This window comes from Dermacentor albipictus, chromosome 4, assembly GCF_038994185.2.
Source record: "Dermacentor albipictus isolate Rhodes 1998 colony chromosome 4, USDA_Dalb.pri_finalv2, whole genome shotgun sequence".
Taxonomy (NCBI): Eukaryota; Metazoa; Arthropoda; class Arachnida; order Ixodida; family Ixodidae; genus Dermacentor; species Dermacentor albipictus.
Genome location: NC_091824.1, coordinates 45,432,493 through 45,457,951, shown reverse-complemented (window position 1 = coordinate 45,457,951; position 25,459 = coordinate 45,432,493). Strand labels below are relative to the sequence as shown.

Here is a 25,459-nt window from a genome sequence, read left to right as displayed (position 1 = left end):
TCGACTTGCAGCAGTAAACGTAAAGCCCTTCGAACTTTGTTTAGCCTTTTTCCATCTCTCTCTGTCACCTTGATCACGCAACGTCCCATTTATCTCCGTTGTGCGGGCGACTGAAAGCGCATCGTCCCTGCGCGCGGTTACTTTCGGATGGCTCAGCGCGCGGGACCTTCGTCTGCTCATTGGAGCGGTGGCTCAATTCCGATTCAGAATACGAGCCGAGCTCGGATTCGGACTCGGACAGAGTCGCATGCGAGGAAGAGGGTTCCGCATCGTCAGATTCGGGTGTTCAAGGGATTTTATAGTCAGGCTGATGATGATGATGATGATGTTTACTAACAGCTGCAGAACACTGAAATGCGTATATTACATTGACTATGTTATTTGTATACCAATCATAATCAAAAATAAATTGCTATGTTCATTCCCTGTTATGCTCGTTCCCTGAAACCAAGCCGACACTGGGGGTGCGTCACGGTCAGAAAGCTCCGACAGCGAAAGGGTTAAATACTGTTTCAGGAAGGAGAAGAAACTGGAACAGCGAGAGCAGAAGAAACAGCAGCGCCGTGCCACTGAGCTGGGCACCAAGCAGTCAGCGAACGAGAGAGAGGAGGACACCCCTTCAGGGCAGAGCGGCAGTGTCTGCGAATCGTCGGGCGCCACAGTTGCCGAAGATGTGCCAAAGGAACCCTCCGTCGAGCGGGCAAAGGCACCCAAGGCACAACCAAAAGTGCCACCTGAACCAACGCCGCCTCCTGCTTCCGAGAATGCAGAAGCTGCTCATCCTTTGCATGGTGGTACGTGGCCAATTGGGTTTTGTTAAACGCGTTCATTCCTTGAGTTTGCTGGTTGGAAGGAAGTTACACATCCGCCAACAATGGCTGGGAGCGGTGATGACTAAGATTCAGAGGGCTAATTTCGTATGCATACATATATAGTAGAACCTTGTTGATACATTCCCGTTGCGTACATTTTCCTGGCACCAACATTTGCAATTGTGAAGACAAAAAATGACTAACAGAGTTTACTCATTTTTTACCGGTTCGCACGTTCTCGGAAAACAATTTTTCGGCACCAACGTTCTTTATGTCACCAAACTGCAATCTGTGGCACATTTTCTGGCTGCTAGATCCCATGTAAACAAGGACATACGCTATGCTCGTGCAATTGAGAAAAGTACGTAGCTGCCCTCTGCAGCAGTTTTATCGCAATACTCGCCTGCCCGTTTCATGTGAAAACGACGGCACACACTCAGTTTCTCATTTCAGTACCAGCAGATCTCCAGGGTCGTCGCACACGGCATTGACAGCTATCACCGCCAATCCTATTGCTATAAGCATCTTCGCCTATCTGTTTCATATAGGTGATAACTAGAACAAGCTGCCATTCTCTGCTGCAGACTGCGATTGTATACATTTTCCGGTTTCTAGATTTCATGTGGAAAAGAAAAGGCGCTCAACCGAGAACGGTATATAACCGTGTCCCTCTCGTGTGAAAACGATGGCACGCACAGTTTCTTATTCCAGTACCAGCAAATCTCCGCAAGTCATCGCAAGCCGAATTCACAGCTGTTGCCATGAAACCTATTGCAATAAGCATCTTCAGCTATCTGTTTTACAGCAGATGCTGCATAGTGCCATTAGTAGATTACTGCACGCTTTTAGTAAATGATAATCCGAATGCGCTACCGGTTTAAGTTGGCGCGCGTCTCAGCCCTGGCTGCGCAAGGCTGTGAGTGAGACTGAGCACATATGCATCCATGCACCCTCCTTTAAATGTAATCTGCCGGATGTGCAAAGAGTGGGTATGCAGAGACTGCACGGCATCACGTAAGCTGTCTTACAGCACGTTTACCGTATTTACTCGAATCTAACGCGCACTTTTTTTGCCGACAAAATGGGTCCAAAGATTGCGTGCGCATTAGAATCGAGTGCAACCCTAAATCTGCGTTACCATATTGCCATCGGCATTTCAAAATGGCCGCCTCGTACGCGCTTGCAGCCTAGCTGCCGTAAGTTCCTCCGTGTGCTGCAGTACGTGTGCTTAGGCAATGCTTCCTTTGGCTTAGGTTAGTGCGCCGTTCGCCTTCCCATTTTCTGCATTTGCTCCATCAGCATGGAAGTGCCGACTGAAAAGACATGCGAGTTCTTTGGGATGCCGCATTTACAAAGAAAGCGATCAGATAATGTGTGCGGAGACGAACGGAAATTGGGCCACATCGCAGGCGTTCCGAGTTCCCGAAATTTGTGTGTGGGACTGGCGGAAACAGTAGAGGTCTTCAACACCAGCGACTACTACGTACGGTGCGGCCGCGCAGCCCTTATTTTGAATGCGATCTGCAATGGAGACATGGAGTCTACGCATCTAGGCACACCGCGCTGTGTTCTCGTCGCTTAGTTTGCGTTGAAGCTAGAGGCCGCACAATAGTCAGTTCCCTCGCTCCTACTGCTGCACTTCCTCGCTCCAGCGTTTTATAAAGTTTCTGCAGTCATTGAGTGAGACGTGTTCATGTTTGCTTGTGCATGCACGACGCCATGTTTGTTAATTTATCTAGTAAGCGATTGTTTAATAGTTCATACGGCCGATAAAACTACTATCCTTAGTTTTTGTATCGCTGTCTACTAAATTTGCTATTGTAATCGATGCTTCACCTTTCGGGCGAAACTTCGACTTTTTTTATTTATCGCAAATTTAGTGCATTAGGAGTAACTTCTTTACAAATGAGACAAAGTTGTATTTCTGTATGAAAGAATGAGGTGTGCGGTACTGTAAAGGACTTCTCCTTTTTTAGGTCGCAGCAAATTAGTGTGCATTATAATGGACTCCTTTCTTTGGTAATGGAAAACGGGTGCATGTTAGAATCGAGCAAACACGGTACGATTGGAAGTTGCGTAATATCGAGTTTTGACGATCCGTTGATGCGAAAGGATGACGAAGCATTCTATCCCTGCCAATAGTGTCATCCCAGTAAGGGCGACGCTATCAGCCGTAGGGGCGCAGTGCACAGTGTGGCTGGCTTTGCTTAATTCGTACCATCGATGCGAAGATATTGTAGATGTGGTATGAAACAGTATCATTCGTCGCGGACTCCCACATCCATCAAAATCAATTGTTTTCTCATTCAAATTTGCTTTTTTCGATTGCCCAATGATCCAGAAAATTTTGCAGCCCCTTTCTGTGTAGAAAAAATGGATCGGCAACTGTACTTCCTCGCATAAAAGGTGGAATTTCAATACAAAAAAATTTTAGTATAACGAAGCAAATTGCCAATTTTACCTATTTTGTGATGTCGAGGTTTAACTGTACTACTACTTCTTTGTCATCGCTGTCTGTGCTTTACCCTTTGAGCTGAATTGCAACCTTCTTTTCGTATGTTACTGAAGTGTTGTGGAATTGCACCATGTGAATACCAGAAATGCTGTGATGTCAATAAGGAGTATCATGGGATAGGCCTCTTGTTGCATCACTTCACCCCCTTTCGTTTATTTCAGATGCTCCGTACATACTGAAAAAAGATGAAGACATTGATGAGGTGTGTATGCTGCAGTTTCAGCTTTTTTTGCCCAGCACTTTAATTGTGCACAGCAGAATTCTTCGCGCATTCGTCGAGGCAATACTCAAGTCTCTTGGGAGTGTTGTGCTGTTTAACGCTTTGAGCAGAGCTTGAACAAACAAAAGGACTCAAGTGCAACTAATTGTGTAGACTTGTCGGTAGTCTATATATACTCTTCTCTACTGAAGTGATCAGCTTGAGTTTGGTTTTATGAGTGATTGGTTCATCATAAAGCTCTAGCGTATACTCCTTTATAAATTTCCAGTTCACGGGCACTGTCGTCTTGGGCTATCTATGCATAAGTGCTTTCCTTTGTTTTGCTTTTGCTTTTTCTAGAAGTGTATTTGTTATCCACTGCATACTTAAAGGTATCCGCAAATCTATCGCTTTTATGTTTGCAGCCTAGTGTTCGCAGTTTGCTTCTGTTACTTCCTCATGTTCTAATATGTTGTTTCATTGCTGCCTAATGGGGATTGTGGGCCTAGCCACGTTGCTGAAGCCATAATAATAATACCATATTTACTTGCATAATGATCGCAATTTCTTGTTAAAAAAAAGTTGACGCAAATTTAGGGGTGCGATCATTGCGCTGGTTAAATTTCCTGTGACAAGAAACAAATATTTTTCATCCCGCATTTGCTGCCGGATGAAAATCCCGCAGCAAATGCGGGATTTTGCGGATCATTCCGGATCATTCCGGAATGCGGATCATTCCCGAACGCGATTATTTTTTCTTCTCATGAGTACATTATGCGCATTGAAACAGTTTCTTCCGTATCAGTAATGAATAATATTGTTAGTTATGGCAAGTTTGCAACAGTAACGTAGCGATGTCCACTTTCGGGGACAGAAACGCAGATGGGTGAGCTTAGTTGCCAGTGACATAGAAACACATGGCGGGCATTGCTGCGGAAACTGCGGCATTTGTCTTCACTGCTCTCCTAATACGGCATGTTTACGCTAAGGGTGGGCGAATATCTTAGCTGTGTTGCATACGCCGGCGTATGAATAGGGTACAGTGTAAACGTGGCTACTATCGTTGCCGCTCACAATTTGCTTCGTGCCCACGAGTGCAGATGAGAAAAATCAAAAGGCGCGTTTTTTTTTGGGGGGGGGGGGGGTTGTTTTGGTGTCGACGACAAAGCCAAGGCAAGTTTGGTTGCAGCTTTCCCCCCCCCCACCCCCCCCCTATGGAATTTTCGGAACGTGATGAAAGGAATGAAATGGGGCATCAGCTTAAGAATGTTTGGTGCGTGCAGACTGCTTGGTGTGTCTTGAAAAGTTGGTCGCGTAGCACTTGACAGCATTCAACAGATGGTAAGTGGGATCATCATTAGCTAGACTTGGCACATGATGTATCACTGTGGCAAGTTTGGGGTGCAATCATTTCATGGGAAAGAAAAATATCGAATTTTGACAAGAAAATTCAGAGGTGCGGTCATTATGAGAGTGCGATCATTATGCAAGTAAATACAGTATACAGTCTAACCTCCTTATGTCAAACACAGATATACAAAATTATTGCGTATATCAAATACTTTCTACCTCACCTGGAAAATTGCATACATTTTTTTTTCATTTTTTATTTCAAACGGGGTAGGTTGTAAATAAGTGAGGACGGCTATGAAGGGTGAAACAAGAGTGGCCCCAGGTTCTTGCGAAGTATGAGCCAAACCAGATATTTAATGTGGTTGAAATAGTCTTGTTCTGGCAAATGCTTCTGCGATGAACGCTCGACTGCATTGGGGGCAAGCGCCATGGCGTCAAACAAAGCAAGGCTCGTATAACGGTTCTATTGGCTGCCAATGTGGGTGGAAGCACGAAGCCGCGGCCACTTGTCATAGGCAAGTTTTAAGCCCTGAGGTGCATGCGGAACTGCCCCAGTATTCCGGTGACATATGCCTGCAGCAAGAAGTCGTGGATGACTGGATGTATTTCAAAAATGGTTGAAGGTAGGGGACTCCGAGCTGGCGCTTCAGGGATGGAAGGTGTGCCTCATCGTTGATAATTGCCTGGCACGCTACACCAATCTCCAGCTGAGCAACATTGAAGTGAAGTTTTTACCACCAAACACCACATCGAAGCTGCAGCCATTGGACCAAGGCATTGTTCACACTTTCAAGTACATTTATAAGCATTGGCTGATCGACATTTTGCTTGTGGAAATCAGGATGGGCCGAGAGCTAAACATAGACATTTTGGGTACAGTTCAAATGGTGTGAAAGCCTCTTGGGACGTCAAGCAGTCAACAATAGTTCATTGCTTTTGGCATACAAGTTTCGTTGGCCATGCTGAAGAAGCTTCCGAAGAAGCAACTGAAGAAGCAGGATTGGACAATATAGAGGAAGAATGCAAGTTTGACGAAACCTTGAGTACGATCGTAGACTGTTGTTCAAAACGCATGTTCAGTTTGCATTCAGTTTCACCTCGGGTGATTGGCCTACACTGTGCGGACGCGTGTGGCTTGTGATGTTGCCGCAGCCTGGGACAGTTGTGCGGAAAAACTGAACGTAAACTGAATGCGCATTTCAAACAACAAGGCATTGTTCACACTTTCAAGTACATTTATAAGCATTGGCTGATCGACATTTTGCTTGTGAAAATCAGGATGGGCCGAGAGCTAAACATAGACATTTTGGGTGCAGTTCAAATGGTGTGAAAGCCTCTTGGGACGTCAAGCAGTCGACAATAGTTCATTGCTTTTGGCATACAAGTTTCGTTGGCCATGCTGAAGAAGCTTCCGAAGAAGCAACTGAAGAAGCAGGATTGGACAATATAGAGGAAGAATGCGAGTTTGACGAAACCTTGAGTACGATCGTAGACTGTTGTTTAGAACGCATGTTCAGTTTGCATTCAGTTTCGCCTCATGTGATTGGCCTACACTGCGCGGACGCGCGTGGCTTGTGATGTTGCCGCAGCCTGGGACAGTTGTGCGGAAAAACTGAACGTAAACTGAATGCGCATTTCAAACAACTATCTCCCATTGCGCCCCTGGTGCAAGTTGGAGCGCTTGTCAGTGTTGAGCCACAAAGCATGTGCATTGAAGACTTTGTTGGCGGTGACGACAGCAGCGGTATGGCGGCAGATGACAGACACGGAGATTGCTGGCGAGGGTGATCACGTGAGCACTGATGTTCTCAGGAGCACCGACTTTTACTGAGGCGGTAGCTGCTTCGGCTCTTCTACGCTGCCACTGCGGCGCAATAAAAGGCATTGGCCTAACGCTTGTCGACTATCTTGAGCATGCTGTAGTTAAGCACGTGGTTGCCAATAAGAAGCAGGCTACACTGCTGCAGTACTTTCAGCGAAAGAAATAAATACTTTGTTCAAGGAAGTATTTAATATGCCACGATTGGTTCATTGATTGATTTGTAGGCATTTTCGACCCATTTGTTACATGATTTGATATATCAAATTCTGGCTATATCGAACTATTTCAGGATCACTGCCCTGTTCGATATATTGAGGTTCGACTAACAGTTTTCTACAGAAATTTACTGGGGGTAACTCTGGTGCTGCAATCATTCAGTTATAATGGGGATAATGTCGTAGTTCATGGATTTGTCTAATCTTTGTGCTTTTAGCTTCAAATGTTCTTGCTCCAATAATTATTGCGCTTTATTTTACTAAATTTCCAATAAAAAATATTTTTCTAATCACATGCAGGCAATAAGTCTTTCCACGCTAGAATAAGCATTCCGAATTGTTGTAGTATTTTGTTAATATGGCCAATTTGTAAAGCCAAGGAATTGTCTGAAGCCAAAAGACAGAAGCTTAGGCAAAGACCATGTACAGTAAAACCGCGTTAATTTGGACCTTATTAATTTGGAAAAACAATTCACACTCGTCCTCTGGTCCCAGCTAGTGTACTCATTATGTAATGCAATGCAACTCTCATTAATTCTAACATATTTCGCCTCACTTTGGTTAATTCGGACAACGCTCGCAGCTTGACGAGTGCTGCATATGTGCAATGCAAAAGAGCAAAAATGGTGCTTAGCTTCCAACTGAAATGAAGTGGCAGAGTCCGCATCGCCATAGTCATCAGCAGAAATGGTACGTGGATAGCAGCAACGTTGGAACGCTTTGTGCCTATTTGTGCCTTTGAAGCCTTTATTCTTGCCTTTACTCCCATGCATAACACCGCATTGGCCGCGTGTCTTCATAACTGCGTAATCGTCAGCCATGATCGCATTAGTAGCGACCGCTGTTTCATCGGCGGTGGTTGTGGCGAACAATAGTTTCATTTTAACATGGTGTGCGCGTTAGCCGCATGCCTTTATAACTGCGTAGTCACTACCCATGATCTCGTCGATAGAGACCGCGGTTTCGTGTGCTGTTATTACAGCAGACAGTGGTTTCATTTTGACTCAATGTGTTCGTCATCCATGATCGCGTCGATAGTAGCCGCGATTTCGCCCGCAGCAGCAAACAGTGCGAAGCTGTTGAGGATGAATAATGACCGTTTTGATATATATGTCGAGGATGAATAGTGCTGGCTACATCGCAATAGACGTATGATCTGTTGGCAACCAGCTCACTGCGAAAAAATAATCAGGATGTGAGCGCAGTAGTTAAAAGCGTGTCTCAGAAAAAGACATGTGCTGCAACCGGTAATCAGTCACGAGATTATAATTCCAGCTTCCGTGCTGCTTTTGTGCGAAGTGGAAATGGGATTTGCTGATTCATTTAGTAAATAAAAGTGTGCTGACATAGTAAGCATTTGTTTATTAGGTTTCTTGATACCCTTGATAATTCAACATTCAGTTAATTTGGACATTTGTTGTGGTCCCAAGAAATCAGAATTAACGAGGTTTTACTGTACTACCCACCATGCTGGCTGAACCCGCCATGCCTGCAGCTGCTGTAGGACTAGGCTCCTAAAGGCCAACTGCAACGAAATTCTAGACCACATAAAAAGCTCCGTTTCAGATAATTTAGGCATACAGTAGCCTCTGTGGAAAATTTTATGCTTGAAATGCGAGTGGGTGCTTCACAAGATGTTCACAAAAATGCTTTTTATACTGAAACTGACAAAAAAGATAAAGGTGCCACCATTATGAGTCACCAGAAGTGACGTACTTTGGAGACTGTAGACAACCAGCGCCCTGGCCATCTGGTTTTCTTGCTTGTATACTGTTTCTGTGTATCAGCGAACAGGTCCCGCATGTCTGATAGCCTCAGAGTTAGTATACTTTGCTAGCTGCTTCGTGCACTGTGCCATCGCCTTTGCGTGCCAGCAGTGTTCTTTTAATGCAAAGTGTTCTCCGAGTCAAACTGGTTTTCTCTATCTGGTTGTGTATGTTCAATACTGGAGCCTTGATGCGTTTTGCCTCCACTCAAAGGACGCATTGGGGTGGCCAAGCCCAAGGTGAGGATTTAGTCCGGCTTAAAGCAGATAGGATCCACGCGTGGCACATTTATGCTACATCAACGAAAATTGGACGATCTACGGTCTTGTGTGGTTTGTGCAGAAGTAGAAAATGTCCTATTGCATGCCAGAGCCACTGGAACAGGGTGCATCGCGTGCTAGCTTGGCTGACCAGCAGCCAGGGTGTCAAATGCCTTCGACAACCAACAAAGCGCTTGCTCGCCACGCACTTTAGTGCTTGCGCTGCGCCCATAAAGGATCGCCGCACTGCTGCCAGTCACGTTTAAAGCGCAGGGTAAAATTTTAGCGATCTTACAATCTCCGGCTCGATGTATCCGACTGCACCAGCCACTGCCTTGGCACTAGGAAATGCCAGGCTCATTGACTGATCAGACAACTACAGCCATCTGTTGTAAAGGACAAGTTGCCGAAACTCAGCACAGCCGGGCTAGAGGGGCTAGAAGTGCACGTAAACTTGCAGCCAGACAGGCTGGACTTCGGCCATGATCAAGCAGGCCCATTTTACTCTGGTAGCATTGCATGATGGCTGCCACGCCACATTCTCCTTCGTGACCAAACCAGCGTGCAGTTCCTGCTGACGGCATTTCTGGCACTATGTCAGAAAGGCTTCCGTTCATATACTTTGACGCGTACGATGTAGAGACGCATGAAATGTCTTGAAGATGATGCACTACAGGAAATGATTGCTTGAGAGTATCGTCCCTGAATACAACTTCACATTGGTTTTCATGCGTCATTGCACCTTATAGTAGTACTTCAGCCATCCCAAGAAAACATTGGCCAAGCAGATCTTGCATGGGTAAGTGACTACTGTTAATGTGCAGCTTCGTCAACCACATTTTACTATGCTTGGTGCACATTGGCTGGTCCGTGTCCCACTTGCCGTTGCACTGCAGCGCACACTTGCACTCTCAAAGCTGGGACAGGAAAGATGTGTTGGGGCCTTTCTCTACTCAGCATTGTTGTGTGCTGCACAGCCATTGCTCGTGTTCGAGTACCGTATAATGCGGAATATAGGTCGAGGCGGAATATAGGTCGATCCCCTCACATTGAAGCAAAGAAGTCAACATAAAAATTATAAGGCACAAAACTTTGTTTTATTTAGTGGTGCCGCCAGAGTCGTCACTTGCTCATTCGTCTGAGCTGTCTGAAGTCCGAAGACGACTACTTTTCGCTGGCTGCGTCCCACATGTCATCCTCGGTGCCGTCCAAGGAGTTGCTAATGCAACACTTCTTGAATGCCCGCACCACCATATCGTCAGGCAGCGAGCGCCAAGCCTGCGACACCCATGTGGCCACAGTGGCGAGAGGTGGCCTGCGCAGCCAGCCGGTTGGAGTCGTCGGGTTGTCGCCGGCCATCCACTGATTATATTGTTCATGGACACGGTCTTTAAAGGGCTTGTTGAGCACGACGTCCAGTGGCTGAAGGGTTGAGGTCATGCCTCCCGGAATGACGGCGAGTTCCGTCCTCCCGTCGCGGAGTGCCTGCTTCACACCTGCTGTCAAGTGCCCGCGAAAGGCATCCAAGACGAGCGTGCTCGGACACCGCAGGAGTGCGCCGGGTCGCCGATTCCAGACGGTCTTAATCCAATTAAGCATGAGGGCCTCGTCCATATAGCCCTTTTCATTCACGCGAACGACAACATCCCGCGGGAAAACCTCTTTCGGCAGCGTCTTCCTCTTGAATGTTATGTACGGGGGCAGCTTTCTGCCGTCTGCAGTACACGTGATCTTTCTCTTTGTGGGCACTCTCTTGCAGAGGTTGTGGGGAAATTGATTTCTATTTTGATTGGTGCTGCTCTTAGCTTGTTGATTATTGCCGCTTGCGAGGTATTCTCAGTCTCAGCGGCAACGCGCTTACGCGAGAGGGTGCCTCAGGCCTCTGCCCAAGGCAGCCGCACGCAGAGAATATGTCATGTGTGTGCCAACACAACTCATCGCTCCAAGAGGAGAACAGACATGCGTTTTAGGTGTGCATATGCAATAAGGCACTGTGCGTAGACCCGTGTTTCAAGGAGTACTACACTCTGAAATACTATTGAACATTTTGCAGTTCTTAGTGATGCCGACACCAAAATACTGTTCCTAATTTTTTTTTGCTATTTATTCCCGACTTTATAGATTCTGTAGATTCAAGATCGGCAATAAAGTAATTTGACCACCTAGGAAAGTTCTTTAAAAAATAATTCGACCCTCTAAGGGTTAAGCCGCATTTAGCCTATATCCCTTGCCAGCGAGTTTTCTCTGAATAAATTAAAATCAGGTTGAATTTACCACTCTGTTGCCATCATTGAAGATGCTGCGTCATTCAAAGTGGCCATTACCAATCATTTCTGTAGTTATAAGCACTTTTTGTATTTTAAGATTTATTTGTATTCTTACATTATTTTTGTAAGCTTGTGTTGTATTTTTAACAGCTCTTCTGATGTTCTGTAATGTTGCTTGGCTGGTGTTTTTCTTTAACCTACCGTAAAAACCGGACTATAGGTCGGACCGGAATATAGGTCGATCCCCCAACTAACGAATTCTAAAAATGAAAAAAAATCTTTTTCAGTGGCAAAAGTACCGAAAGACATGACACCCTTACCTATAAACAAATGCGACTCAGCGGGTTGCACAATGGTGACAGTATTTATTTAAATGCTGCTCGCATATGCACCTGGCCAAGTTTTTAGCGGTATCGCGCGACCATCGACCCGCGTGCTTGTCAACACCGTATCAACGGCGCTGAGCAGTGAAACAAACGAGATACGCGCATGTGTACACATCCCCTTACTTTCGCTATTTCGCCGCTCCGTGCCGTGATGATAAAAGGTGCTGACAAACACGCGGATCGATGGTCGCGCAATACTGTTAAAAATTCGTCGGGTGTACAGTACACAGAAGGGCACGAAGTCCGCAAGCGCTACTCCGAATCAGAGCAACACGTTTGAACAGAGTCGGATGACGATTGCTTCTCGCTGTCCAGTCCATTTGCGCGTGCGATCTCTACCACTTTCAAACGAATCAATTCGACAACAGGCAGCGATCTTGCACGCAGCTCTCGGACGGACGCCGCAACCTTGCCTTCCATCTCAGCAGTCCGCTGCGATCCGGCCACGAAATGACGTTTTCTTTTGGTTGCTGCAAGTTGTAATACGTTGCTTTTGCCTCCGCCACTACCGAATGCTATTTTCGGATACTCCAAGTTCGTGCTGTGCCGCCAGCTTGCCGTGGGCTTCCGCGTACTCAATCACCTTTTTCTTGAAGGTGACAGTGAATTGACGTCGGCTTCCGCTCATTTTGAAACAAAATGAAAATGCAGCCTTTAATTAATATAACTTTGCGACAGTGGAAACGCAAAATACCGGTGCCACAACGTCGCCACGCCATAGAATAAAGAACCAACGCCGCGCTGCTGATGATGGCGATGGCGAAGGCGGCTGTTTACTTCATCCGCCCATTGTTGCAAGACTTCCGTAGTTTTTCCGCCAATGTCCGGTATATAAGTCGAGGGTCGACTTTTCGCGATGGTTTTTTGAAAAAAAGTTCGACCTATATTCCGGTTTTTACGGTATGTACCAACTTCTCTCTGTATTGCCCTTTGGACCCTTAGGGTCTTGAAATAAATAAAATGTTTGGTGCCTTCGCATCTGCCCATCAACTTTAGGATATTCACATGGACGGGAGAGCCAAGAAGTGGAAGAAGAAAAGGAGCAAGCCAGTGCGTGTCTTGGAGCTGGACGCCGGCGACTTCCTTTAGTAAGTCTGAGCATTCTACATCTTTTGGATATACTTTTTTTTAAGCAATGACTTATTTGTAAATGCTCTCAAACTTCGCTGACTGTGGCTGCTGTTGCTACCTTGTGAATAGCCGCATTCATCACGTACTGTATTCATTCGAATCTAAGCCAACTCTCAAAATTCAGAAGGTCAAAAAGTTACAAAAAACATTTCTTGAATGTAAGCTGACCCAAAGAAATAGTAAACAGCCAGACAAGGCAAGTATCATTTACAGGAAACAGTGAGGGGGGGGGGGGGGGGTCATCTTTGTCATTTCACTGCATATCCCTGGTGGCTTGGGTCCCAAGCATCGGACAGAACAGAATGCACTCTCCTTCTGGACCGGGCTAGTCACCACAGCCGCCGCACTGCTCTCCATCTTCTCGCTTTTTTGCAAAATAAATCTAGGGGTGACTGCGTGGCTTGTCGGCCGCCATAACTCTTCCTACACCAGTATTCCGCACCAGCCATGAAATTGCCCGAGTTCACTCGCAATCATCATCGCTGTGCTCATTGTTTTCATTGTTGTCTGAGCTCTGTCGCTGTCTTCTTCACACAGGGCACAATCTTCAGCGCTATAAAGTGGGTTAGAAATGCTTGTCTGATTAGGTCTGGGATGTTCCAGGCCACAGCAGTCCAGCCACGACTTGCCCTCGAAACACACGCTTGACACTGCCCGTCAGGGTTAGCTGATGCATTTCCCCTGTTAACCGGCCTGTTTAAAACTATTGTAGCCTATCCTACAAGGATAGGCTACAATCCTTATTCCTTACAATCCTACAAGCCTGTCCTTATTTACGCAAATGTCAAGCGGCTGCAACTGGTTGGTCAAACTCTCAGTGTACGACAGCGATATATAGGTGAGTCGGTTTGCAAAATCTGTGCTTTCATGTCGTCAGTTAGGTGCCCATTTCGGACACAAGAACCCTTTGCCGTATGATTTTCCGGACTTTTTGCTGTGACCGCAGGTCCGAAACGGCATTAATAAAAGCCACAACTGCCGCCATTTTGATAACCTCGCTGCCTCGAACCGGCACACTCGCACGCAGATCCGCTGGCTGCCGTAGCCTCCACCGCAGCATTGCTGGGCCTAGCTTAAGCTCTTTGCCGTTCTGTACCGTGTTTTTCATTGAAAGAATTCGTTGCTGCCAGCTATCGACGCCGCCTTTGCGGTCATCGCGACTGGCTTCGAAGTTGAGAAAGCATGACGCGTTGCATAATGCCAGTTCCCGAAAGTTAGCTTCACCGCATTACAGCAACGTTATGCTGTGAAGCATAACAAGTGTGGGAGGGGGCAGCTGTCACGGGACACAGTATGTATTCCTTAATTATGCACGTACACCCGCCATCTTCTATCACAGTACGAGCACTGACATGCCTAATAAGTACTGGCAGGCCTTCAGAACTTTTTCGGGCATGCCTGTGGCGATTTGAACCTTTAAGGGCTGTAAAAGACATGCATGCATTCATTTTTTTTTTTACGTTTTGTCAACCTCTTAGGGAATCCGAAAAATCGGACGCTGACTGCACAATTGTCCAAGAGGATGCTTCAAATAGTCCATGTGGTGAATGCGCAGCCTAAGGAGAACAAGAAGGCAAAGGACCTACGCATTGAGAAATGAACGGGGAAGGAAGCACGCCACCAATTTTTTTAGAGAGCTTGCACTCTAAAAGCAGTGTTGGCTGACACTTAGATGCAGGCGTCCTTCATCCAAGTAAAAAAAAAGCTCTTTAAATGGTGTTGTGCGCAGGCTGAGTATGTCAAGACAGTCGAGGTTGACTTACCAGCTGTTGAGAGAATCTCACTTCTGATAAAGTTCGGGCCTCATACCAGTTAGCTTGCTATTACTTAATAGAAATAGCTCATATTCAAAAATATTCTGTATGCATCTTTTTTTTATTCGGAGTTAAGGATGTCAGTTTGCAATGGGTTTTACTATTTACTTTTGAAGATATTTTATTCGCTGTGCATTTTACTAACCCCTTCCTTCTGTTTTCTTTTTGAATAAAATAAACACTACTCCTTACTATTCAGACTGGATTAAGTAGTTTTTTTTTTTATTTTTTAACATGCTTACTAGAGAGTGACACCATTGGGTGACATGACGTAGGAAGACCGTCGTGACATAAAACAAAGTTCTGTGTCACTCAGAAAATATTGCAAAGGCACTTGGGGAAAACGTGGAAAATTAAGGCAATTTGGAAATGTAAACTCAGTAGACACTCTGGCTTCCCTTCTCTTGACACCCATTCTGTGACTAATGGTCTATGGCCTGGTCAGCTCCATTTTTCCCTCTTATTGTCATATCGGCTATTCCTGTTTGCTCTTTTATCCACTCCGCTCTGTTCCTGTTGCCTAATGTTACACCTAACTTTTTTTCATTGCGCAGTCCTTGACCTGTCCTCAAGCTTCTTTGTCAACCTCCACCCATATGTTAGCACCAGTAGAATGCATTGACTGTACGCCTTTCTTTTCAGTGCTAGTGGTAAGCTCTGTCAGGATTGGGGGCTCAATCCCTTCGTCCGTGGTCCTTTGCCAAGATTGGAGTACGGCATGAATTCGAAGGTAGCTGGCCCATGCCGTCGTCCAACTTATTTACGCTGAGATCGTTGATGAAGTCAAGAACTGCTTCTCATCGAGAACGGGGAAAAGGGTTTATTTACAGAAATTAACTCAGTCTAACATGACTGCTTGAGAAAAAGAGTATTAGTCCAACAGGACTGCATGAGAGAAGTGACTCAGTCTAACATGACTGCTCAAGAGAAGTGTGTCCAACATTCGCACAACCACAGTTTTTATACACTCGATCCGCCGGTCCTACGACGCGGCGGCTGTTCGTTTACACATCACCAACTCGCAGCTGCTCTGAAGACCAGTTTACAGACACAAAGGCACACACATTCCGTACACGGAGGCAACCGCACGGGGTGCCGTTCCGGGAAACTGTCGTTGTCGATCGCGCGTCGCTCATTGTTCCGAGCCACTCCGAACCGTGAGAAGCACAAAAATAAGTCTTCCCGCGGTAGCTTCTCCAGGCGTGTCAAATCAGCCCCGCGTTGAGGAACTCTGGAATCATTGTCCACACACCGAATTCGTCCCGTCACAATGTCGAAGGGGCTGGAGGAAGGCGGCGGATTCCAGCGCAAAGGTCGCTTCTTTGAACGCCTCGCAGCTGCAGCGACGGAGACGGGGAGGTGCGCGTCTTGCACCCCTTGTCGTAATCGGGTGGCAAGGTGGCAATCTTGTTGCGCAACTCGCCGTTCTTGACAGCTCCTAGTCAGGATGTGGCAAGCCTGCCATGTGCACTCCAACCCATTTTTATTCTTCTGTAAACTTCCTTATGATTAAAGTCCCCTGTTAGTAGTTAACGTAGATAAACCTACCCCTGCACAGGATATAGAGACTGACTGGCGATCATGAATTCTTGTTCCCTTGCAAGGCTATTGAGCATTATCTTTGTCTTCTGCATATTAATCTCCAACCATACTCTTACACCTTCTCGGTTAAGTTCCTCAATCCTTTGTTGCAATTCATACTCGGTTTTGCTGAACAGGACAATGTCATCTGTAAACTGAAGGTTGTCGAGATATTCACCCCTTGATCCTCACTTCTAAGCCTTCCCAATCTAATAGCTTGAATACGTCTAAGCATGCAGTGGATAGCATAGAAAAAAATTTGCCTCCTTGCCTGACCCCTTTCTCAATAGGTAATTTTCTATCTTTCTTGTGGAGAACCAAGGTAGGTGTAGAATCTTTGTAGATATGTTTCCCAAGAAATTCACGTATGCCTCGTCTACTTCTTGATTTTGCAATGCCTTTTCACAATGTATGAAAGCCGTATGGAGGGGTTGATTGTACTCTGCAGATTTCTCGGTTACCTGATGGCTGACATGGAAGTGAGCCATTGTAGAATGTCCCTTCCTGAAGCCAGCATCTTCTCTTGATTGATTTAAGTCGTGTTGTCCCTATTCTATCGAAGATTATCTTGTTGAATATTTTATACAATACTGAAAACAAGCTAATGGGCCTACAATTGAATTCCTTGATGTCTCTGTTATGGATTAGTATAATGTCCCTTCTTATGCATTGGTGTAGTGTTGGCATTCTTCATTGTGTATTTCTTAAAAGCATGCAGCACGCTTCGAACGGCAATATGCCATGTGCACCGTTAGACAAAGCGGTAAAGATGCATATCGCATATCTACAGATGCAATGTGCAACGACCCACGAATAGTTTTGCTGGTACTGGAATAGGAAGCAGAGTTCGTGCCATACTTTTTCCGTGACACAGGTAGCCGAGTACTGTAGGGAAGCTGCAGTAGTGGGCGCTTGCCCTCTCAGTTGCGCTTGCCTCGCGCCTCTTCTTGTTTACATGGGACCTAGTGGTCTTTTGAAATCACATCATACAATCGCAGTTTGGCATAGTACTGAACATTGGTGCCAAAGTATCGTAGTGTATTCCGCGAATGTATTAACAGGTAAAAAAAAAGCCTAACTGTGTTGGGTCATTTTCTGTGTTTTTGAGCGTTGGCACTGAGAAATCATGAAATAGTATTGTATCAACGAGGCTCTACTGTATTTACCTCTGGATAAGTGGTGTGGCACTTTTATAGGGGTGACAGCCACAGTTCATTGCTTGCGCTCGTGACTGAAATGTGGTACATAGCATCACACAAAGGTGCACATGTGGTGTCATCTGGCGTAGCCTTTTGTTTACAAGTTCTAATATGCAAAGTGCATTTATTCTCTAGAGAGCGTTTACATAAAAACAACTCCACTGCGTTCACTTTGCAATATGTAAAGTAAGACTTTCATGGCAAGCACTACTTGCACAGCGTCCGCAGCACACTGCCTGCTCGTATGAAACTAAGTATAGAGGGCATTATGGCGATGCCCAGGAAGCTCTTGTTGGAAAGCTTACAGCCACAGACTCTGAGCAAGACAAAGAAAGGTAAGTACAGCTAAGGGCTGTGTTCAAATGCTCATCATAGCTGGCTAAATAGACAACTTGCAGACAGCGGCCATCTCAAGTCTCGTTCCACTTCTGATTAAGATGGCAAAAGGGACAGCTTTGGAAAAAACAAATTGGGCTTCAAAAATGATGCAGGCTAATTTGCTGTCCAAACAAGGTGCTGGTTGTGCAGAATGCTTTTAAACTCAACGGCAAGGTTATCTGCTCACAGGGAAGCGTTGCCATGCTTTCTCATGTGCTTAAAGGGCCCCTCACCACGTCTGACCATTTTGAGCCGACAAGCGCAGAGTGTACAGTGCGCGATAATGATCGTGTCTTAAAGTATTACATCGCTACGCGCCGTGGGAAGATCTGAAATTTAAAATCGAATGCAGTTTTTCCTTCTCCTCGAGGCCACCGTGCTCCAAGCTGGAGGATGACGTACACGTACTAGTGCACCTATGTACACGTGTTCATGCTGTGACGTCACTCGTGGTGACACACGACTTAGAGAATTATTCAAGCCAACATCTATTATTTGTGTAGTATGTTGCTAAAATTAACGAATTAAAGCTTAGAGAAATAATAAAACACACAAACCGAATGTCTGCATGTTTTTGTTTTGCTTCGCACTGCAGCAAGAGAGATGTACTTCTGTTTCGTCTGGTTGTTCCCACATCGTGCAGCCACACGCTATGTAATTTTCTGCCATATGCCAGTGCAGGATGATGCTCTGTGATCCACTTGTGTCTTCCTCACTATTCGTGTAGCACAGACTTATACCGCTAGTCGGATGTCCTCATGTACAGCCCGCAAAATCGTCTGCTGCGCGAAATGAGACAATCTCAACAGGTCACATGCGACGCCATCAGCGGAAGTGCGCTGCGCCACAAGAAAAGCTAGGAGGAGAAAACAAAAATGAAGACGGGGCCCGTGACGTATGCTCCACACGATTCTTGAGGTCCGTTACGGGAGCACGCAGGGAAGCAATTTCGCTTGCGGAGGCTAGACGGGACAAGTGGAAAGGGCGTCTATGTTTGCGGTGAAGCTCGCCTCCTGAAATCATAAGTTCATGACACTGAAATATTTCTATCTCTGCTATTAATGAGCCGATTTGAAAAATATCTGTGGCAGAGCGCTCCCTCGAGGATACGTAACAACTTCCAGCATATAACCAAAATTTGCTATAGGGCCTAGTGAGGGGCCCTTTAATGTAAGTGACATTGTGTTTTTGATAGGTTCGCATACACAGTTAAAATACTGCGATAATATGTTCTTTTTCGTAGGTTTTTCTTGCAGACGCAAGGTGACGCAACATCATGAAGGCAGCTTCTGGACAGTTCCAAATATGGTTCATTGCTAAGGCTCGAAGCTGTCATCTTAGCTGTCAACGTAGATCGTCTAGAACGCTGGTCAGAATTGGAACACACCGAAGGGAACACATCACATGCCTCTCTTCACTGCTTGCACATTCTGGGTGCTCTTGTCCACTGCGGAGCATAATCCGCAAGCAATGTTGATCCTTGCACATATCAACACAAAAATTGTCAGCGGTTTTTTGTAGCCAGCTGCCAGGACCACACAGGCATGAAAAAGTCACTTTCTTCTTCTTTTTTTTTCTTTCTTTCTTACAGTTCGGAATATAAGGAAAGAATCAAGAGGCTGGCCGAGTACAAGAATGCTGTTGAAGAGCATGGTGACTGGAGGACTTTCTGTCTAAGGCAGAAAGAGATGTAAGTTTTGGGATTTTGAAAGAAACAGTAAAGGTGGTGTGCTGAACCATTCTTTATCTAAGTCGAGAAAGTCAATTGAAGTTCAATTAGAAATTATTTCAGAAATACCTTGCCGCAATATGTTCTTCAATGCGTTCAGCAGAAGCAGAATTATTGGCGATCAAACACACCGTTCATTGTGCTTCTGCTCCTTCTCCAATTATTTGCACTGCGAAGGCTACCAGAGCAGGCTGTGCCCACATCGCTCCACCTACTGAACATCACCGTGACGTGCATTCCAATGTTGATTTTTGATGTTCGTGTAGACACCATTATTCCCGATTTTCGCAACTATGGCACGCCAAACGTTGTTATCCTCAGCGAGCTACGGTGCCCTCAGTCAGTGGACTTGTTGCTGCACCCCGCAGCAGCTGCAGTATCTACGCTACACACGAGACAGCAGCTACGTCCAACTGCAGCATTTGCTTCATGCACAACAGGGGTAGTTGCACCAGCTTGACCGTCGGATAGTAGCCACTTCTGACTTGCGCATTTTGGAGCTCATTGCGATGCCAAGTGTGCCAAGGCGTCTAACCAGGAGCAACCAGGAGTGGGCGTTTGCTGGCAGGTGTGCACGTGGACTGACCTTAAGTTTTGCGTGGTTTGAGGCTAGTTGAGCGTTTAGAATTACTCGAAATAAGCAAAACCCAACGACTAAACCACCAATAAGCAGGGCGGCTTCTGCCAAAACTGAGCAGACGCTTCTTCCAGAAGTATGTAATTATTATTGAAATTTGAAAGCAGGTTCTTGTTTTCTTCGGTCTGTTTATTGAACTGTGCCAACAGATATACGCAGTATCAGTAGGAAGAAGCACATTGATCCATATACCCTTTTTATTTATGTCAGCTATTGGCCAATTGCAGATGCATATGGGGAATCCGCTATATTACGGAATAAAGCTTCCAAAAAAAAGTGAGGAGCTTGCTTCTGTTGAAAAGAGAGTGTTTGTGAGAAAGGTGACTTTGCACTCTGCTTGCTAGATTCATGCGCCGCGCATAACTGCAAAATTTGGCTGAGATGTTCACAGCAGCGTATGCTATCCACGGACTGTGCTTTTTAGCAAGCCCGAGGAGTGGTTCAGGGCCCCTTTAAAGAGGAGTATGAAATTAGTTCAATAGACTGATCAAGCATTCTTTTCAAATTGCATTTTCGCTAATTTTGCAGTTAGAGGTTGCACAGGGCCTGTACATCACTGGGACGTCACGAATCTGAGTATTTTGTATTTGGGCTGGTGTGTATTTGGTGGTGTGAAAGTTGTCTAAGCTTTCTAACCTTAGTCTTTGGCACCTTTAGAAAACTGCAAGTTATCTTTACCAGTAAAAAATACTAAGCGGGTGCAGACGGTCTAAATTCGTGACGGGATGGCGAGCTGCATATTTCCATTTTGTCAAGGTTGCAGATATGCAAGCGATACGCCGTGTTTTCCTGATCCGTGTGCACATGCTTGAGTTGCAAGGAAAAACAGTGTTGCACTTCTAGGCACTGCGGAGAAGGGATGTGTTTTGCTCCATTCGTCCCTAGCCGAGCTGTACTATGAGGCCGAAGATAAATGCTCCGCACTGAGCTGGCCCTCTATTCATGGTTTTGTGACGTAGCAGTCGTTGCAGCACTGTGCTCATGATTGGGAGGTCCGTTGCCAAATTGAACCTGGCAAGTGTTTTTTTAACTCTGCCCTCCCCCTTCCTTTAATCTGCATTACCGTATTTACATGATTATAAGTTGACCTCTGTTTTAAATTTTGAAAATATAAAGTTGGCGGGGGGGGGGGGAGGGGGGGATCATGGCTCCGCAAAACATGGCTCCGCAAAAAAAGTGAGACCAACGGGATATCAGGGGAGCTACAACGTAGTTACAATTTTATGTTTGTTCTATGGTCCTACTCGCAGCTTCTCACTATCCCACGCGTTTGTTCACTTTTTGGTAGGGTTTTTCAACATTTTTGAGAGTTGTACAGTGCACACAGCACTCTTTGGGGGTGTCGATAGTTCATGGAAGTGCCGCCCTTCCATTTGCGGCGGCACTCTCAGAACAGCGACGCTTGTGGGGAGTATTGGAAAGTTCTTGGAAGAGCAGACACCGCTCGCGTGTTTCTCTTTCCCTGTAGCTCTTTAGTTTCATGTGTTTGATTTGACTGCCGGCTACATGCTACTTCCATGTTTCCTCAGTCGTCATGAGTGCTCCGAGTCTACAAAACATTCGGCGCTCGTTCACAGCAGCATTCAAGAGGGCTGCCATCCTTAACTCTTTGAGGGTAAATGACGTAAATATACGGCACCACGAACAAGTCCCAAAATAGTCGATGCCATATATTTACGACGCGCCGTCTATACATTTAGAAAGTGCGCCATTTCCTAACTTTTTCTTTTCTGTCATGTGCTGCCACTATGGGGGAATACAGGAAATTTTATTCGCGTTCCTCCCTCTCTTTGTTTTTGTTGCATGGTTTCCTTTAGAGCTAATTTGCTCCCGCGCCTCTATATACTACCGCTGTCGCATTGGTGCGCACGCGGGCAGGCGACGGTTCAGGTTTTGTTCCGCAGGTGGTGTCAGTTTCTTGCGCTTGCAAGACTGATGGCTAAGTCGTTCCTAATCGCTCAAAGGGCGACTGCCTCTTTCTCGGTCGTTCAGTGCTCACAGGGGTGCGCATAGGAATGATCCCACTGTGCATACGTTTCCGTTGCTTTTTTTTTTTTTTTGACACTCGCGAAAACTAATCGTCTCTGGTTGGCAATAAGATTAAGATAAGCGAAAGTTTGCCACACATTTTGCTTTTTTGACGGGCACACAACCACACAGTTTTCTTGAGTGCGCACGCCTGCGCAGTTCGATTACTCTATGGATGTGCATATTAGTGCAAGAGCAGGAACATTTGAGTCTTGCGAAATATTTTCATGTGTGCATTTTTAAGGCCTTGAACTATGTGTATAAAAATGCATCAAATTTATAACCCTTATAAGCTATTTCCTTTTTTATTGTTATTATTCATGAATGAAGAGTACATATATACCAACACAAAATATTTCTTTCTCTCTTTACGGTCACCCTAGAAAAATTGTGTTAAATTTTTTTCGAAATAAGTCCTTAAGAAGAATTGGAATCTGCAATAAAAGAAATTGATCCCTGGGCGGTCGCATATGGCAAAAGAAATCGGCCCTCAGAGGGTTAACGCTGAAGAAACAAATAACTGCACAGCGGGCTGCAAGTTTGATGTTTCCTAATGGGTGGTGTGAAGTGGTGACTGCAGCGAAGCAAACTTTTCACCTATGAGGGCAAGCGAAAAGATTTCCACGGGCCAAAGTCTGGATGCTTTCCAGAGCTGGAAGCCAAGCTTGAGGCATACGACGCTGAAATGCGTGGTCAGTCCCTGCAACTGACATGCAACATGGTCATGAGACAAGCCTGGATGTTCGCCTTTTAAGGACCTGCTCCGCCTTGAGTACAAGTTGCTGGCGGCAGAAGACTGCAAACTTATATCAACTGGACATGTCAAAAGAGCCTCCCTGACGGCAGTGACTATGGCAGCACTAGTGAGTACGATTGCACAAGTGAGGACGAGTAGTCCGGTGACCATGCCAGTTACTATTAAATTTTTGTTATGGAATGCACCCACGGGTATGCTTTTTTTTTTTTCCTGCCACTTGATTTGAAGGTGGGGGGGGGGTGACTTACTTATAATCGTGTAAATACGGTATTGTATCATTTGCCTCTTTGACTTCTACAGCAGTAGTTCATTACCTATGCTTCACTGCCAGGCCCGACACGGAGGGTTCCTGTCAAGGGGAGTGAAGCAACTCGGCGCAAAGTGCAGGACGAGCGCTTAGCTCTTTAGTGGCCACAGACCAATGAATATTGTACTGCAAATTTGTTGTATTGTAGGCTTCGCCACGACGGACAATGTGTCTGCTGCTGTGATGCTGTTTGGGCAGAAGTTAAGTGCCGGTCTTTGCGTAGAACACACTGCCATCAGCTAGGGACAAACGGTGCAAATTGCGTACTCCTCCATAGTACCTAGTTGCAGTCCCCAGATTTCTCTTTCGCAACGTGTGCTTGCACAAGCATTGGGCAAAGGTGACGCACCTCTCATCTGTCTCCGCGCTTAACAAAACAGAAATACTCCGGCAAGCTGCAGTGGGATTGCAAAGGCGGCGTTGCCTTTCCTTAATTTTTGCCTCAATTCTGGATTAAGACACCTGCTGTCGAGGTAATAGTGGCTTTTTTGGCATTTTAGAGGTTCAGTTTGCTAGTACATCCAAACTTAGTTTATTTTGTTAAGGTGATCTAGTTAGCCGTGTTCTTTTGCACAGTGCAGCTACTGTTCCATACAAATAAAAATGTACATGCAAGAACTGTGTACAAATTGACAAAGTGGGCCTTTGCTCTCATATCCAGGATCCCAGAGCTTGACCCCGATGCTCCTTTCTACATTCCCGAGGGACTGAGGAACAACGAGGCCGCCCTGGAGGCAGTCCTTCAACATCACGGCAGAATTTGTGGAGCGGACAGCGCTGATGTGAACGAGACCATCTACCAGTGAGCACATATCTCTTCACTGCATGTCATTTGGGATTTTCAGGAAAGGCACTCGGTGTAATCTTGGAAACCAGCTCTTTGCACAGTGCTAGTGCAAGAGGCATGGCCATAGCAGTGTTGTTGATGCAAAAATGCGCGCTTGTCAGTCTTTTTGTTTTGTGCTTGGCAGTATATATGTAAAACAAGCTGACCAAGACGAACGCAGATGGAGCAACATGCACAGCAGGATGGGTACCAGTCAGGGGCGTAGCCGGGGGGGGGGGGCGGGGGGGGGCTTATGAGGCTTCAGCCCCACCTGAAATTTTTCGTGATGTCCATGCACCATCGACCAAAGCGACCCCCGGCTCCGCAAATCATTTTGGATTTTGTCTAGAACGTCTTTTTCACGCGCGAAAAGACATCTCACCGCGAACATTGCGAACTCGGGCTGGATTTATGTGACCGGGATTCACATAACGCAAGCAGTACCATCCAAGCACACAGTTTCAAGGGCGTTTTGGTGGCGGACGGGCTCGCCGCGGAAGCTACGGAGCGCATAGATTTTAATTCCAAAACCTTATGGGCATAACGTTCTTATAAACTTTCGATGCGAAACGTGCATTGACATTTCTGAAGTTGTGCTTCAGAGATTCAATTGCGGAAGTTTGTGGGTTTAATGTTGTTATAAACATCTCACGCCTAAGGTGCACTGACCTTTCTAAACTCTTAGATCGGAACATACGAGACAGGCCAAATCAACACACTATCAGACATGTTGACAAAACACGCAGTGAGATCCGATGAGACGAAGCGTTGTGATAGTTCATTTGTGCCGTCATGTCGCATAAAAAAAATATCAGCATTTTTTTTTAACCTACACAAGCATTGTCGAGACACTAAGGCCAGCCAGGGTAACTACGTTCTTATTTATTTCTTCTACTTTGACTTTTATTCGTGAGGACACATTGAGCCTCATAATTTTTTATTTCTCGCTATCCTACCAGCGGGCTGCCAGAGCGCATGCGTTTTTCTTGTGTTGCCCTGATCACTGCACTATGCACTTCAGTGCGCGTTTGGTTTTCTCTGGCCGAGTAGATTTTCACCTGGCAGAGTTTTGGACACCTTCTGGCTAGTAGACGAGAAAAAGAAACAATGGTCACCCACTGCCATCACTTTGAAGACTCGACAGATTGCACCGCGTTCGTTGAGCGCTACATCTCCGGAAAGTCTTGTCTCGCCCCAGTATAGGATACCGAGCAATATATGCGTTTAGTTCTCGGTGAACCAAACGTCTCACGTTTTCTTCAATGTTCATTCGGTAGCCACATTAAGGGGCCAAAGTATGCTTTGGATTGTGGCCAACATACTCTCCTTCGCGGTTTTTCTTTTTTTTTTTTGGTGTGTGTGTGTGCTCCCGTACCACAAAAGAACAAAAATATACATTGTTAAGGTGCAGCGAATAGTCGTATGGGGCCAGCTTGTTACTACCTTTGCGGGAAGTAATCAACCACTGCACGCTTCG

The 25,459-nt window shown here is 45.8% G+C and overlaps 1 protein-coding gene across 7 annotated transcripts in view; it reads left to right on the top strand.

Annotated features, from left to right (window-relative positions):
- LOC139059068 (E3 ubiquitin-protein ligase TTC3-like) overlaps positions 1–25,459 on the top strand; it is a 181,445-nt gene that overhangs the window by 58,562 nt on the left and 97,424 nt on the right. For all 7 annotated transcript variants that reach the window (XM_070536921.1, XM_070536920.1, XM_070536916.1 and 4 more), the window contains 5 exons: positions 517–794; positions 3,489–3,529; positions 12,592–12,683; positions 19,290–19,388; positions 23,818–23,958. In XM_070536921.1, coding sequence (XP_070393022.1) covers positions 517–794; positions 3,489–3,529; positions 12,592–12,683; positions 19,290–19,388; positions 23,818–23,958 — 651 coding nt within the window. The remainder of the gene's footprint in view (positions 1–516; positions 795–3,488; positions 3,530–12,591; positions 12,684–19,289; positions 19,389–23,817; positions 23,959–25,459) is intronic.